This window comes from Eublepharis macularius, chromosome 5 (genome assembly GCF_028583425.1).
Source record: "Eublepharis macularius isolate TG4126 chromosome 5, MPM_Emac_v1.0, whole genome shotgun sequence".
Taxonomy (NCBI): domain Eukaryota; kingdom Metazoa; phylum Chordata; class Lepidosauria; order Squamata; family Eublepharidae; genus Eublepharis; species Eublepharis macularius.
In genome coordinates, this window is record NC_072794.1 from 96,478,898 (window position 1) to 96,495,891 (window position 16,994).

At 41.9% G+C, this 16,994-nt stretch overlaps 1 protein-coding gene across 1 annotated transcript in view; it reads right to left on the reverse strand.

The window, feature by feature from the left end:
* The window catches only part of MAST2 (microtubule associated serine/threonine kinase 2), a 422,441-nt gene that overhangs the window by 61,561 nt on the left and 343,886 nt on the right, over window positions 1-16,994 (reverse strand). The window contains exons 17-19 of the mRNA XM_054979860.1: window positions 5,828-5,966; window positions 2,440-2,572; window positions 1,972-2,137 (exon numbers count right to left, since the gene is read on the reverse strand). Of these exons, the coding sequence (XP_054835835.1) occupies window positions 1,972-2,137; window positions 2,440-2,572; window positions 5,828-5,966 (438 nt within the window). The remainder of the gene's footprint in view (window positions 1-1,971; window positions 2,138-2,439; window positions 2,573-5,827; window positions 5,967-16,994) is intronic.

Genomic DNA, 16,994 nt, shown 5'->3' on the forward strand with positions numbered 1-16,994 from the left:
ATAGCCCATGTCAGTTACTCTGCCCATCTATGTAATATCTACAGCTTTAATTAGCTATTTCATGATGGTTGATGAAGAAGATGATTTCCCATAACGGTTAAAACAGTTATTTATTCATTTACTTAAAACATTTGTACACTGCCTTTCCACCCAACTTAGGGTTCCCAAGTTTAGCAGAGATCAAAACATTTCAAATCAAGAGATTTTTATAACCCAACCCTATTTCTTAATAAGTGGACTACAAGAATTGGCTTTTATTTGGACACATATAAGCAATTAAGCAATCAATCAATCAAAGGGTTTATTACGGTCACAAGACCAGCCAAGTAAAATACAGATAAAAAGAAGAGTTTTTAAATACTTAAAATGGGTAAATACATAAAAGATAAAATCATATATGTGTTTATATATCTAACAGTAAAAACTCACTCACTTCGTTAATTCACTTCCCAGCAATTGACGTTTCCTTGGTCAAATGATGCTGCTTTCTGAGTGCTATCACATAGAATTTTTGCAACTGCGTAAGATACAGTTCTCTGGCTATCCTCTAAAAGATATACCTGAAGGGTTTCGGGACTAAAATCCATGTAAGCAATTAAGCAAAAACCTGGCTTGTTTCTAGTACTTGCATGCATTCCTCACTCGTGGTACAGAGCACAACGAAAGAATCTGGTTTAAAATGAGCTTTTTTACCTATGACATAACAATGTAGGTGTGAGAATTAATGAGTTAGCTTTCCCAATACGAGCCAGGATTCTAAACAAGAGTTTATTCCTTACTTAGTATCCCATGTTGTAAGGGGGAAATTATCCCCATTAATCAACCTTCCTACACTCATATGGCAGAGGAAAATGTGAGTTAGTTTAAAACCAGGGTTTGTTCACTGCATACTATACCAAGACCTGTGGTACAAGGACAGTAACAAGTTGGCTTCATGACCTGAATGCTACCTGTAACTTGGTTTCATCAAAGGAAACTGGCTGGTGGTAGAATCAAGAGACACAAAAAATATTTCTTCACACAATATTCAGAATCTGAGATCACAAGATCTGGCTATAGTCTCTAGCTTAGGGGGCTTAGATACATTCGCAGAGGATAAATCATGAGCAGCAGTATTGTCTTTGGACATAGGTTTCGGGGGGGGGGGGAGACATCAGAGGAGACCTGTTTCTTTCACACCCTACTTGGGGATGCCATAGAAATATCTGGATATCCACTACTGGAATCAGAGGGTAGGATCAAGACTGAATTGGAAATTTAATTTGGATTCAGTCCTCTGGATTTCTCCTTCCCACTGCAGACCAGCTTTAAGTCATTCCTTAGGTTCCTCCCAGGAATACTGTATTGTGGAGATCAATGGGCTGTGGTGGGAGAGGCGGCGGTAGGTATGTTCAATTCTACTATTAGAAAATTTAGTCTGGATACAACCCATAATGCTAAACTAGATTTGATTTTGGTTTGATCCTACTACAATCTTTTCTGTTATGGGAGGGATGAGTTAATCTTGCAAGTGTACCTAGCTTGCAGGATACTCTCACATCAGGTCCAATACAGGCACTACTTGCCTTGCAAACATTAAGAGAAGCACATTTCCATTATGCTTAAAGTGGTTTCCAATATAGCTAAAATCAAACAATTTATAACTAATCAGAATACCCATTTAAATTAAACAACATCACAACATATAGTGACAACTGACATTTAAAACTAAGTCAGGTAAAAGGCCACCTAAAGAGTACTGCCTCACATTGCCATATGATCCCTATAAAGGAAGAAAGAGTCCTTACAGTTTCAGAACAATGTCAAAACACTTTATCATGACTTCTAAGATCCACATGCATCTAAGTTCAATTCATTCTGCATTGTATTTGTATCATGTATTTTTTAATGTCATCTTGAGAACTAATTAACTGAATGGTCATGGAGCCTTTTGACAGACAAAACTTGCTGATGACAAGGAAAGATACATACCACTGATAACTTGCCCAAATAACTCTTCTGGTGTGTCACCAAAAAAAGGAACACAGCCAACTAGAAACTCATACAGGATAACTCCCATGGCCCACCAGTCCACAGGCTTGCCATAACCCTGCCTCAAGATCACTTCTGGGGCAATGTATTCTGGAGTCCCACACACCTGAATAGGAAAAAAAAATGTAATACAGAAGCCCTTTATTTAAAAGCATTGTATTTTTTCATAGTGCATGGCAATCTTCACTAATCTACATTTATTTCAAGGAAATATCCCAGGAAATGAGACTCTTACTCTGAAAATCTCACAGAACACTTATTCAGGAGTTATATGAATTGCCCCCTTTTTCTAGAGAAGACTTCAAAGAGATAAAATTAAATTCTGAACTTTCATCATTGAAGTAGTTTTTTCCACCACAAAGAAAATGTCCATGTAAAGACATAAGATCAAAGGTAATTTCAGCTCACCTGCTTATCCAAGAATTCTCTAGTATCTTTCTCAATATGTCCCTCATACAGGTTTGTTGTCAAACTCATTAAGCCAATTTTAGAAAGGCCAAAATCCGTTAGCTTGATATGACCCATTGATGTTATCAGAAGACTAGAAAAAAGAGGAAACTCCAGTACTTAATTCCAATTTAAGAGAAGTATCGTAAAAAGGCAAACTATAGTGTTATACTATTTAATTGTCAAAATACTTGTTGAAATTCTGTTAGTTATAGCTCTCACTGCCATACAATGAAAGTTCTTATGGGAGATAAAGTTAAAAATTCAAATAAGAGTTTATTGTAGAAATTTTTCTTAACCACTCAACTGCCATATGTCTGGCTCAATATACAGCTTAGAAACTGAGCCAACCAAGAGCTGATTGTTTATTTATTTCCTTAGACTCACAATGGCTAACAGTGCAATTACAGAGTGCAAGGACACAAAACAAAAAAGTCAATAGGTAAAATACACACACAGCTAAAGCTGCGGAGATAGTTCATCATCCTACAAATGCCCTTTAAAACAGAACCATCTTGCACACCTTCCTAAATGTAGCCCATGAAAGTACACTCTGTACCCACTCTGGCAGACCATTCCAGAGAATTGGAGCCACACACCAAGAAAGCTCATGACCTAGCCATTGCTGTAGAGATAGTTCAAGAAGTGTATCACAAAGAGAAGACTGTTTAAGCAGTATAACTGGTGCATGGGAGTATACCAGGTGATAGTTTGGTAAGTATGAAAGCCCTAGGCCATGAAGGTAATAATTGGGAACAGAAATAAACAGGTAACCAGTACAATTGACATAGCACTACAGTGATATATTCTAAGTGGCTGACCCCTGACAGGCATCTTGCAGCTGCACTTTGTGTGAATGTACATTAAAGATTAATGGGAGACACCAATGGATCTTTAATTACTGATGAATTCATATGTATGAAGTGGCTCAAGACAGTGATAGGTTTCCTAAGACCACTGAAAAATCAAAACCTCTTCTAAAGAGGAAAAGCTTTACCTGCCTGTCTAAAAGCTATCAGATTTTATCCAAGGCAAACTACCTTTTTTACCTAAACTACCTTAGGCAAAGAATTCTACTGAACCAGGCAATGCTCCTTTCACAAAGAAGATACTCCTGTAAATGATGCTACTGTCCTTGATACACAGACACACAGACACTCACAGCATTTAGGGGCAGAAACATTCCTTGAGACAGGCTAGACCCAGGCTACCCAGGACCATAAAGCTCAACGGCAGCACACTGAATCTCTTAACAACAGATCTCATAGGATTGCTGTTCCATCATCCCATAAATATGATCTGTCAAAACATGGGAAGTTGCATCCTGCACACAGCAGCACATCCTGCTACTAAATATTCTTCAAGATTAGATCCATGTAAAATGCATAACAATAGTCATTTGCAGAAGGTACAAAGGTATCAGTATGATATCCAGGCTACATCTTTTTTGTTCAGACAAGGATAGAACATCAATTCAAATGAAGTTTCCACCAAAATTTGCCCCTCCAGCAACTATGGTCTGAAACTGTAGACCTGATTCCTCAGTGGTGAAGACACATAAATGTTCACCTCCTGGGAACATGAACTTGTTAATCTACACAATTTTTTATTGATCTGGATTTGGCTTCATTTTGTGAGACATTAGCCATTTCACTAAAGGTGCTTTAGAGAAAAGATCGCTGTTCCTAGATCAAACCTAAAAGAAAACCAGAGCTGGGTATTATCAGCATTTGGATGACACCACACTGTAGACAATCTTCAGGCGGTTTCATACAGACAATAAAATGTAGTGGGTAAAATCAAATCTTAAAGTACAACAGGGTAATAATTGTCAGTGATTTTTCCTCCTTCTTTTGATGTGACTTTCTGGAACCAACCACACAAGAAACAGTGGCGTCAGAGTAAGGAAAAAATTCTGAACTCTTGCCAAATCTTGACGGCAATACAATAAAATGTCAAGGACCTTCATTAAAGGTTCAAGGTTTTGGTGTTAACCTACAAAGCCCTACGCGGACTGGGACCGACGTATCTGAGGGACCGTCTCTCACCATATGAGCCCCGGAGGACTCTCCGCTCTGGAGGAAAACATCTTTTAAGTGTCCCTGGCCCTAGGGAGGCCCGCCTGGCGTCGACCAGGGCCAGGGCCTTTTCAGTCCTGGCCCCGACCTGGTGGAATGCTCTGTCTTGCGAGACAAGGGCCCGGCAAGATTTGCTTGCATTTCGCCGGGCCTGTAAGACAGAGCTATTCCGCCAGGCATATGGCTAACGCCGGGCAGTGCCCGCCCCCCCCCCCCGTGAAGGGGGGGTTAAACCATCACCCCTATGCAAACACAGAGGCATGTATGAACCACTGGGCAGCATGAATTGTTATATTTAATGTTTTAAAATGTTTTTAAATGTATTATTTAATGTTTTTAAATGTTTTTAAACATGTTTGTATTTGTTATCCGCCCTGAGCCTGCGAAAGCAGGGAGGGCGGAATATAAATATAATAAATTAAATTAAATTAAATTAAATAAAACCCAGGTCAAGAAAAATCAACTGAAAAAAATTTCTCTGTAGATCTCTCAGCCATTAGTTATGATTTCAGATCCACAGCCAGATCAGAGACAAGACTGGAAAGGATCAAAGAATTACATGTTATCTAGGAATGCTCAGAGCAATGGCTAGCTAAGGTGGTACAGGGCTAAAGAGATCATTTCTACCCAATACAGGCATTTTAAAAAGCAGGCAAACCTCTCTTTTAAGACAGTTGGCACTCAGTCCTCACAAAAGAAACCCTGGTGTGTAATTACTTTGTAACAGAACCATCAAATTCTTACAAATCACCTTGGGCAAGAGTTGAGATCATTGGAAATATCTCCAGAATTCAATCAGCATCAAAGGAACAAAAACACGGACACAAAGCAATCATGACAAGGGGCAGTTCATGATGCTTCCACCGCTAGACTACTCCACAAATGTTAGGGTCTGAGCAGAGCCAGATGTGTGCAATGTTATACATGTACTTTAAAAAAAGTATTATTAGGTCTGCTGTAAAGTCATATGGTGTTTTCTGGCTTATTTTAGTAGCTATAAGGTTTGAGCACATCTTACAATACAAGAATATCTGAAACAACTCTCACTTTAAATTCAGAGTGTCATTGATAAATGAATGTATTTCAGATTAACTTTTACTGAAATAACTACACACTGCAACATTTGCAAAAGCAGCCACTCAATAATGAGAAAGAACATGGAAATAAATGTTGCCCTTGCAGGAGAAAATAATGTACACATCATTTTTGCAACTATTTTTAGCATGGACAACTGCAACTGCAAGCTCAAACATGAAAAGCTAAAAGCGTACTTGTCAGGCTTTAGGTCACGGTGAACGATGCCATAATTGTGGAGGTATTCCAATGCCAGCACAGTTTCTGCAAAATACATCCTTGCCATATCAACAGGTAAAGCACCAATATTCTTCAAGAGAGTTGCACAATCTCCTCCTATAAACCAATGAAAAAAGAGCATAGAGAAGCGGTTATAAGGAAGCAGCAACAATCAACAAACACAACTCATTAGATTACTACTTTTTGTAACAACTTCCGTTTGGTGTAGTGGTTAAGAGCACGGGACTCTAATCTGGAGAGCCAGGTTTGATTCCCCACTTCTCCACGAAGCCAGCTGGGTGACCTTGGGCGAGTCACCGTTCTCTGGAGCTCTCTCAGCCCCACCCACCTCACAGGGTGATTGTTGTAGGGTAATAACAACACTTTGTAAACCGCTCTGAGTGGGCATTAAGTTGTCCTGAAGGGCGGTATATAAATCGAATGTTGTTGTTGTTGTTGTTGTTATTTATATCAGCTGTACTTTGGTGGCCCAATATGCTTCCCCTGACATAATACAGATGTGCAATGCTAAGGGACAATTCATGTAAATACACAAGGGGGGGCGCTGATAAATCATTGCTGTGAGGTGGTAGCCTTGCTGGTGTTGATATTTAGCTCTCTAAAATGCCAAAGGGCTAGCTGAGTCCTCCGTGCTGCAATGGTGTCACAAAGTACTCCCAGCTGCAATGGCTGCCCTTGCTGGGGAAAGTGAGAAATGTCTCCCAGTGGTTTAAAATTGTTCACGGTTTAATGGTTCTCCAAAGGGTAAAAAGTTCTAGAGCTATGAAAGAAAATGATTAAGTCTGCTGTAGGTATTCTGTATTCAGCCGTCATACAGGGAGTAATCAAAGAAAAGACTTTTGATCAACATGTTGATTTGGAGGGAGGGAGAGAACAAAGTGATCTAAAGTAAGTTGGACTCAAATAGTTGTACATCGAGAGCTTTTTCTGTCAATATCTGGAAGATATTCAGGACGTTAATGGAAATTAAGCAATTAAAAACCAATTAAATATGTTACAAATTGAAGAAATGCAGAAGAAATTAATCTTTTTGAAATAGAAATATTTTGAACATGTGAACAAACCTGGACGGTTTTTGGCCCACTGTTTAAGAAAAGAAACGGAAAGAAGAATGGTAACAGGAGTGAAAAGGCCAAATGGAATTACTCATATGGAAAAAGAAATACATGAGCAGTTTATCTTGTTTTTTTCACATCTTTATAAAGAAGAAAATCTAACAGAAGGACTTGAGAAATATATTAAAGATACAACTATTCCAAAGTTCACACCAGAAAATAGAGATATTCTGAACCAAAATATTACAACAGAAGAGGTTTCACAAGCTATATAAAAATGAAGAAAGATAAAGCACCAGGCCCAGATGGGCTAACAGCAATGTTTTATAATGCTTGGAGAAGAGTTAATATCGCTACTCCAAAAAGTGATGAACAAAATAAGTGAATATAAGATCATGCCCCAAACATGGCAGAAGACATATATAACACTGATTTATAAAGAGGGTAGCAATCCAACATTATCTCAATCTTATAGACCCATTTCTTTATTGAATGTGGATTATAAACTTTTTACTTGATAATGACAGAAGAACTGGTAGATGGGGTGAAGGTAGTGGGGACCTTAGGGGGAAGTGACCATGTCCTCCTTGAATTCCAGTTGCTGTGGTGGGCCAAGGAAGTTCGTAGCCAGATTCATTAGGTTAGATTTTTGTAGGGCCAACTTCAATAAACTCAAAGGCTTGATGAGAGTCATTCCGTGGGGGAGTGTGCTGGAAAGGAAAGGAGTGAGTTGAAGGGTGGGCTCTTCTCGAATATGAGCTTTTGCAAGCTCAAGCCCTCACTATTCCAGCAAGACAGAAACATGGTAAGGGCTCCAAGAAACCGATGTGGGTGAACAGAGAGCTCCAGAATAAGCTAAGGGAGAAAAGGGAAAAGTTCAGGAAACTGAGAGAAGGACAGACCTCTAAAGAGGAATATACGAGGGTTACTAGGTACTGCAGATCAGCCATCAGAGAAGCCAAAGCTCAGGGAGGCTCGCTACAACAAGAAAAACTTCTACAGATATGTGAGAAGCAAATGCAAGGTAAAAGAGGCAATTGGACCGCTGTTGGGAGTAGAAGGAGAAACTCTGATGCAGGACAGAGAAAAAGCAGACAGGCTTAGTGACTTTTTTGCCTCTGTTTTCTTCCTGAAGAACTCGAGTCCATCTAAAGATGGTAGTAGACACGCCAGGACACCTGGGGAGCTAATTGACATTGACAGAGAGGTTGTGCCAAGCCACCTGGCTGCACTGGATGAATACAAATCCCCTGGGCCGGATGGTATGCACCCAAGAGTGCTCAAAGAACTTTCTAGAGAACTTGCAGTCTCTGTCCATCATCTTCAAGGCCTCCCGGAGGACTGGGGATGTGCCACAAGATTGGAGAAGAGCGAATGTTATCCCAATCTTTAAGAAAGGGAAGAAGGATGACCCGGGAAACTACAGGCTGATCAGTCTGACTTCTGTTGCTGGGAAGATATTAGAGCAGATTTTAAAGGGATCAATCTGTAAGCATCTGAAGGACCACTTAGTGATCTGGGAAAGTCAACTTGGTTTTGTCCCCAACAGATCTTGTCAAACCAACCTGGTTTCCTTCTTTGATCGAGTGACGAGCTTACTGGATCGTGGGAACTCTGTCGACGTGATCTACCTGGATTTCAGTAAAGCTTTTGATAAGGTTCCCCACGACATTCTAATGAGTAAACCGGAAGACTGAAGATTGGACTATAGGACAGCTCGGTGGATAGGGAACTGGTTAGAGGACCGCATCTGAAGAGTGGTGGTCAATGGTGTTTCATCAGATTGGAGGGAGGTGTCCAGTGGGATACTGCAAGGCTTGCTTTTGGGCCTGGTACTTTTCAATATTTTTATCAATGATATGGATGAAGGGGTAAATGGACTACTTATTAAATCTGCAGATGATACCAAACTGGGAGGCATGGCAAACACCCAAGAAGATAGAGTTAAAATTCGACAAGACCTGAATACTCTAGAAAAGTGGGTGGTTGTGAACAGGATGCAATTCAACACAGATAAGTGCACAGTATTGCAGATCCAAATTTGAGAACTGGATACAAGGAATTTATACAAAGCAGAATGCAAGAATTTTAATTAATGGAGTATTAAAAACAGTGTTGCGCTTACCTGTAACTGTTGTTCATCTAGGTCTTCCGTGCAGGCACACATGGGACTGTGCACATGCAGGCCTGCTGACTTTGGAGATTTTTATAGCTCAAAGCCACTAGGGGGCGCCCTCACCTCTCAGCGCACATGTGCAGCCGCTTTTCCCGCCAAAAACGGCCTCAAGAGGCGAGACGCCCCCGATGTACCCTCAGTCCTCTTTCACAGCTGTATCCCAAGGTAAGTACCAAGAGTATTAGCAGGGAAGGAGGGAGGGTATGTGTGCCTGCACAGACCTAGATGAACAACAGTTACAGGTAAGTGCAACACGGTTTTTCATCTACCATCTTCCTGTGCAGTCCCACATGGGAAATTACAAAGCTTAAATACCTGGGTGGAGGTAGTGACGCAATGTCACAGAAAGATCGATTGTAAAACTGCTGTGCCCACTGCTGTTTCCTTTCTGTCCAGGATGTCCAAGGCATAGTGCTTGACAAACGTGTCAGCTGAGGACCACATTGCTGCCTTGCAGATATCTTGGAACGGAACCCCTTTCAGAAGAGCTGCTGACGATGCCTGGGACCTGGTGGAGTGAGCATGAACTTCCAACGGACAAGGTAAGTTTGCAATCTTATACCTCAATAAGATAGTCTGAATCACCCAATGAGCCAGGGTTTGGGGACTAGCCCTTCTACCCTTTTTCTGACCCAAGAAACATACAAACAGGTGAGAATCTAATCTAATGGACTTGAAGCGATCTAAATAAAAAAGAATCACTTGACGTACATCTAGCGAGTCAAGGGCCTTTTCGGCCTCTGAATTCTGATTACGGAAAAAAACTGGCAAGGATATTTCCAGAGGAAGGTGGAAGCTAGAAACTACCTTTGGCAAAAAATCCACCTTCATCCCAAGAACCACTTTTTCAGCATGAATTTTCAAATACAGGGGTTCACAGCATAACGCAGCTAATTCCCCTACCTTCTGTCAGAGTGTGAAAGTAACTCTGGCAAGATCCAGCATGGTCTGATCATACTGATCTAAGTGACAGTTGAGTCATGTGAGCATCAAGGTTGCAAGGTTGCATCAGCCGAAAGTGCTGAGTGCACAGGTACATACTGATTGGATGTGAGTATGTATAAATGTATGACGAGTACTGTGTATTGTGTGCCTGCATAGGTATCAGAGTCTGGCGAAGCACTTTGCCACTCTGAAGTGTATAGGCTATTGGACTGTACATATGTATATATCTCTGTGAATAAACCTGTAAATAATTCACCTTACTTGGTGTGGTCTCTACTGCTTCAAGCCTGTTTGTATTGCTAGCCAGGAAATCGCCAGAAAGCTTTACGTCAGGGTTATGGGCCCAGACTGGCGGTTGGCGGCATAGCAGGTGTGCGGACTGGAGGATTACAGCAGCGTGTGCTGAGCTCTGGAGGCTCCGGTGAAGTTTGGAGGAGTTGGGAGCCAGCAGCTGTGAATGTCGGCCAAGGAGACCGGTGAGAGTGACACAGATACAGAGAAGATACAGTCCGGTGCCGGCAGCAGTCCAGCTCTCTCTGACCTTGAGGATACGGAGGAGGAGGCAGAGCAGGAGGCGAGTGTGCAGCTGGTGGAGCATAACGACGCAGTCATGGCTCAAGCTCAAGCAGGGATGTCTTTGCTGGTGGAAAAGTTGTCTGACACCAACTATCCTGTCTGGTCGTGCAGGATGCGACATCTGCTGATACATGAGTCACTGTGGGACTGTGTTGATGCACCCCCTCAAGCTCCGACAGCTGAGGAGAGGGTGAAAGATCAGAAAGCATTGGCCCTGATAGTTCTGAGCGTTGGAGATTCACAGCTCCTTCATGTGCTCGAAGCACAGACAGCGAAGGCAGCGTGGGATGCACTGAAAGCCGTGTTTGCGCCAAGCTCTGCAGGGTCGCTTATCTTGCTTATGAGACAACTGTATAGAGCCGTTATGCAGCCAAACCAGTCAGTAAGAGAACATTTAAACAAACTGACTACCTATTTTCAGTTATTGGCTCAGCGTGGGAAGGATATCTCAGAGGAAGACAAGGTCTACCTAATTCTGAGCTCTCTTACTTGCTCTTTCGATCCTTTAATTGCTGCACTGGAATCTGTGGAAGCAACAAGATTGGATCTAAATTATATTACTGGAAGGCTTTTTGATTATGAAGCTAGAGCTGTGCAACGTGAAAGAGAAGGAGTTTACTCCAGGAACGAAGTCAACTCCAGGAGCGAAGCCAAGTCTGGGAACGGAGCCAAGTCCGGGCATGGAGCCAAGTCTGGGAGCAGTGCCAAGGCCAGTGGAAATGCTGCGGCTGGAGAAGGTTACACATCGTCACAGAGTTCAGCATTGCAGGTGCAGCGGCGTTGCTTCAATTGTGGATCCTTGGGACATATTGCCAGATACTGCCCAGCCGGGAGAAAGTGTCGTGGAAAGAAGACGTTCAGCTCAACGCAGAAGCAGACAGCTACAATGGTAGTTGCTACTGGACCTGAACCTGAACTTCCAGCGCAGTATATCTGGATTTTGGATTCGGGCGCAAGCCAGTGTATTGTCAATAACATAAGTTTATTGCAGGAGTCAAGGTCTTCAGCTTTAAAATCTGTGAGTATGGTAGATGGGTGTTGTGCTGAAGTGACCTGCCAAGGGAGTGTGGTGTTCCCAGCACTAAACCATGTATTTGACAATGTGTTATGTGTACCCACACTAGAAAATAATCTGCTGAGTATTTGTGTGCTAGATGAAGCAGGTTTTAAGGTACAATTCCAAAATAAAAGGTGTGATATCCTAAGGGATGGTAGGCAACTGGCAAAAGGGGAGTTAAAAAATGGCTTATATGTGTTGAAAGCTAACACAGGAAGGGCACATTCAGTGGTGAATAAGGGGTTACATGAGAAATGCATACATTTATTGCATAGGCGTTTGGGGCATGCCAGCTTTGGAACAATACAAAAAACACTTGCGTTGTTACAAAATGAGAAACTGTCTGATTGTCAAGTGTACTTAGATTGTGATGCTTGTAAACAATGCAAATCCAAAGCAGTCCCTGTCGCCAGACGGAGTCAAAGAGTCACTGAAACACCCCTGGGTTTAATTCACTCTGACGTAGTGGGACCTTTCCCAAATAGCCATTCGAAACGGAGGTATCTCCTACTGCTAGTTGATGATGCAAGTAGATTCATGTGGTGTTACCCTTTAAAGCAAAAGTCTGAAGTGTACCAAACAATTAAAACATGGGCTAAAAGGGTGGAAAAGCAGTTTCAACACCGGATACTAGCATTTCAAACTGATATGGGTTGAGAATACATGTCTAAACAGCTAGCACAGTGGTTTAGTAGACATGGCATTAGGCATACGATTGCTAATGTAGCTACACCCGCTGAAAATGGAATAGCAGAGAGAAGAGCAGGGATGCTCCAGGTAATGATGCATTCCATGTTGACAGATGCTGGTTTACCTATGTTGTTTTGGGCAGAAGCTGCAAAGGCAGCATGCTATATCATAAACAGGATCTGGACTCAAGCAATAGATGAGGTTCCTTACTGGGTGCTGTATGGTAGGGATCCGAGTCTAAACCATCTCAGAGTATTTGGAACTAAGGCTTGGGTCAATATACCTCTGGTAAAAAGGAGAAAAGGAGGGGCCAGATCACGCAAGCTTACATTCTTAGGTTATCAGCCAGGAATGAAGGCGTATAGATTTGCTAATGGTGAAAATATGCTGACCTACAGCAGATCAGCTGAGTTTTGCGAAGGACTGGGGTGGAAAAAGGTACATGCAAATGATTTGCCTGAATCAGTATTGGTGCCACTATCTGCAGATGCAGAAAGCAGTGTGGAGGTTAAAGAGGAAGTGCAAGCTCCGGCACAAGCTACCTCTGAAACTAGGCAAAGCCCAATACCAGCACCTAGGCAAACTCCAGCACCAGCACCTAGAGTGTCTTCAAGGGTAAATAAAGGTATACCGCCTCAGAGGTATTCTCCTTCTGCAAATATGGTCAGAATACCAGAAAGTTATGAAGAGGTATTATCTCTAAATGCAGGAGAGAGAAAGAGCTGGTTGGAAGCTATGGAGGCGGAATATGATTCACTGATAAGTAACAAGGTGTTTACTGTTACAGAGCTGCCAGAAGGCAAAAAAGCTCTTGGTTGCAGGTGGATATTTACTGTTAAAAATAAGCCTGATGGAAACAAACAATATAAGGCACGGTTGGTGGCGAGAGGTTTTGCTCAAGTTGAAGGGCAAGATTACAATGAGTGTTTTGTACCTACTGTGAGAACAGAAACCATTAAAGCAGCACTGACAGTTGCAGCTAGAAAAGGTATGAGGATTGATCACTTTGATTTCCAGACTGCATATCTACATGCAGAAATAAGTGAGGAGTTGTATATGATTCAAATACCTGGGTTTCTGTGTGGCAAGCCACAACAAGTATTGAAACTAAAGAAAGCCTTATATGGGTTAAAACAAAGTGCTCATGCATGGAGTGTATGTGTAACAAATGCATTGAAGCAGTATGGATTCAAGCAAAGCATAGCTGACCCATGTCTGTATGATGTTAATCTACAAGGGAAAGTGTGCAAATTGCTGATTTATGTAGATGATGTCTGTTTCTTTTACTATTCAAAGTTTGAATTGAATTGGTTCATGAATACTGTCCAAGGTCTGTTTAGGATGAAACATTTAGGACCTATTCAACACTATCTGGGTGTAAAAGTGTCCAGAAATGTGAATGGATGGTATGAATTGTGTCAAAGAGACAAAATAGAACAAATGTTAATAAAGTACAATATGTCTGATGCATACTGTGTAGAAACACCAATGACAACCAGTTTCTGCAAGGAACCAGATGATGAAGTGTTCATGCATAAAGCATTGTATCAATCACTGGTAGGATCATTGTTATATGTGGCCGGATGGACTCGTCCTGATATATGTGTTGCAGTAAACTGGCTCTGTAAGAAAAATGCCAACCCATACCAAAAAGATTGGCAAGCTGCTAAGAGGGTACTGAGATATTTAAAAGGTACCATGGAGTGCAAACTAGTTCTGAGACCAAACACAAATGAGGCATTGTTTGCATACAGTGATGCAAGCTGGGGTGATCATTCTGATTCCAAGTCAACCTCAGGGTTTGCAATATATGTGTTTGGAGCATTGATACACTGGAAAACCATTAAACAAACACATGTGTCCACGAGTTCTTGTGAAGCGGAATACTCTTCTTCAAGTGACTGTGTTGTACAACTTGAATGGTTTCATCAGTTATTAAAAGATATGTCTGTAAAATGTACACAACCTGTAACAATCATGTGTGATAATACAGCAGCACAGCAACTGGCAGGAGACCAAGGTGTACGTACTCGTAGCAAGCATATCAATATAAGATATCAGAACGTACGGGAAGCAGTGCAAAGAGGGAATGTAAACAATAAGCACTGTAACTCAGAACAAAATGTAGCTGATGTTTTCACAAAGTGTTTACCTACTGAAAGATATGTGAAACTCAGAGGAGAACTGTGTTTAACATGCTGAAATCTTGGGAGGCGTGTCAGAGTGTGAAAGTAACTCTGGCAAGATCCAGCATGGTCTGATCATACTGATCTAAGTGACAGTTGAGTCATGTGAGCATCAAGGTTGCAAGGTTGCATCAGCCGAAAGTGCTGAGTGCACAGGTACATACTGATTGGATGTATGTATAAATGTATGACGAGTACTGTGTATTGTGTGCCTGCATAGGTATCAGAGTCTGGCGAAGCACTTTGCCACTCTGAAGTGTATAGGCTATTGGACTGTACATATGTATATATCTCTGTGAATAAACCTGTAAATAATTCACCTTACTTGGTGTGGTCTCTACTGCTTCAAGCCTGTTCGTATTGCCAGCCAGGAAACCGCCAGAAAGCTTTGCGTCACCTTCCTGGCCGAAGTAATGGCCACTAGGAACACCACCTTCATAGACAGAAAACGCAAGGGGCACGTGGCCAATGGTTCAAAAGGTTTAGACATAAGTCTGGTCAGAACCAAAGGTAGTGACCACTGAGGAACTATAGCCTTGACAGGGGGAAACAAATTATTCAAACCTTTTAGAAACAGTTTGGACATGTAATAAGAAAAAAGTCTTTTGATCTATTGGAGAATGGAAGGCGGAAATAGCCGCCAAATAAACCTTCACTGAAGAATTAGGCAACAACACCCCCCCCCCCCCCCCCGCATTTGAGTTCCCAAAGGAAATCCAGGACCTCTGATAGAGAGGAAATTAGGGGATTGAAACCTCTCCCCTGACACCAAACACTAAATTTATTCCATTTAAGGGTGTACGACTGGCGGGTGGACAAACGCCTTGCATTTTGTAAAACATGAGTCAGACCCTCAAAGATGGCATATCCTGCAGGATAAGCCAGACCGTCAGTTTGAGTTTGTCTACTCTGTGGTGAAACACTCTGTTCCACGACAACAGATCCGGTTCTGTCGGGAAGTGGTACAATCGAGACTGCAACCTCAAGAGAGCGTGGAAACCACGGCTGCCATGACCAGTACGGGGTTATTAGGATGGCTGACGTCCCGTCTGCCTGAATTTTGCTGATCACTTTGTCCAGAAGTGGAAACGGGGGAAACATGTAAAAAAGATGATTGGACCACCTGAGTTGAAACGCATCCCCAAGTGACTCACGGCCTACGCTGCCTCTGGAACAATAGCGAGAAGACTTGTGATTTTCTTCGGAAGCAAACAGGTCCATGTTTGGAAAACCCCACTCAGTAAAAACAGGGTGGAGATAAGCGTCTAGCAGGGACCACTTGTGTTTGTCCCCCTGCAACCTGCTTAAATGATCCGCTACTGTGTTGTCTACGCCTGGGATATGTACTGCTTGCAGCCACACTGAATTGTCCATGGCCCAGTTCCAGAGTTTCATTGCTTCCTTGCAGAGTCACCGATGCTGTACCCCCCTGCTTGTTTATGTAAAACATAGTTGCCGTATTGTCCGTAAGTACCTGGATGGTCTTGTTCCTCATGGAATCTGCAAATGAAATTAATGCATATAACACTGCCCTCAACTCCAGAAGGTTAATATGCTCTTCATCATCATTTTTATTACAGTACCAAGACCAATATACAAAAATTATGTTACCAAACCACTTATCAATAAAAAGAAAAACCATTGGTTATTTAAGAACTTTTAAAATACATTTCACGCCGTTTAAAAATTAATGTACATAATCTGGCTACTTGCCGTTTAAAAATTAATGTACATAATCTGGCTACTTGCCATGTGATCATGTGGTTTTTATCGGCTAAGAGCCAGCAGAGCTTTGCTTTACTTGTAGTTATATGACTGGGAATCCTGTCTAATAGTGGAGTAATAATTTTTAAACGAACCTCTCCATAGAATGGGCAACTGAAGAACATGTGCTCTGCAGACTCTACCTCTCCCAAAGGGCATAGACATAGCCTTTCTGCATAGGGGATTTTGTTGTACCTACCCTCAACAACCGCTGATGGAAAAGCAAAAAACCTGGCCAAAGAAAATGCCCTTCTGAAATTATTTACTTCCACAGAAGCCAGATACTTGGGCTGGCTCAAGAGTATCATTTATCAACACCCCCATTTTAGATGCGCTAGAGATGTCAGATTGGCGCTCTATGTCTTCTATTCTTTGTTTAATTAACCCTTTGGCTCGTTCAGCCTCCTGAGTTAGGAGCACCTGAGGAGAGAGACCTATTTTTGTAATATACCTATACATCGCCTTAAGCCAGCTGGATTTAAATTCGTCATGGAGAATCAGAGGGAGCAAACCTTGAGGATAGAAAAAAGCTTTCAGCCACATATGAATGGATTGGATGCCCACCCTAGCTTCAAACCTCAGGTTTCCAGACTCCAGCCGAATCCAGGCGTTTGATACACCCTTGGGAACTTGTAGCACAGCTCTCAAAAATCTGGACTGTGCTCTTTCTTGCGG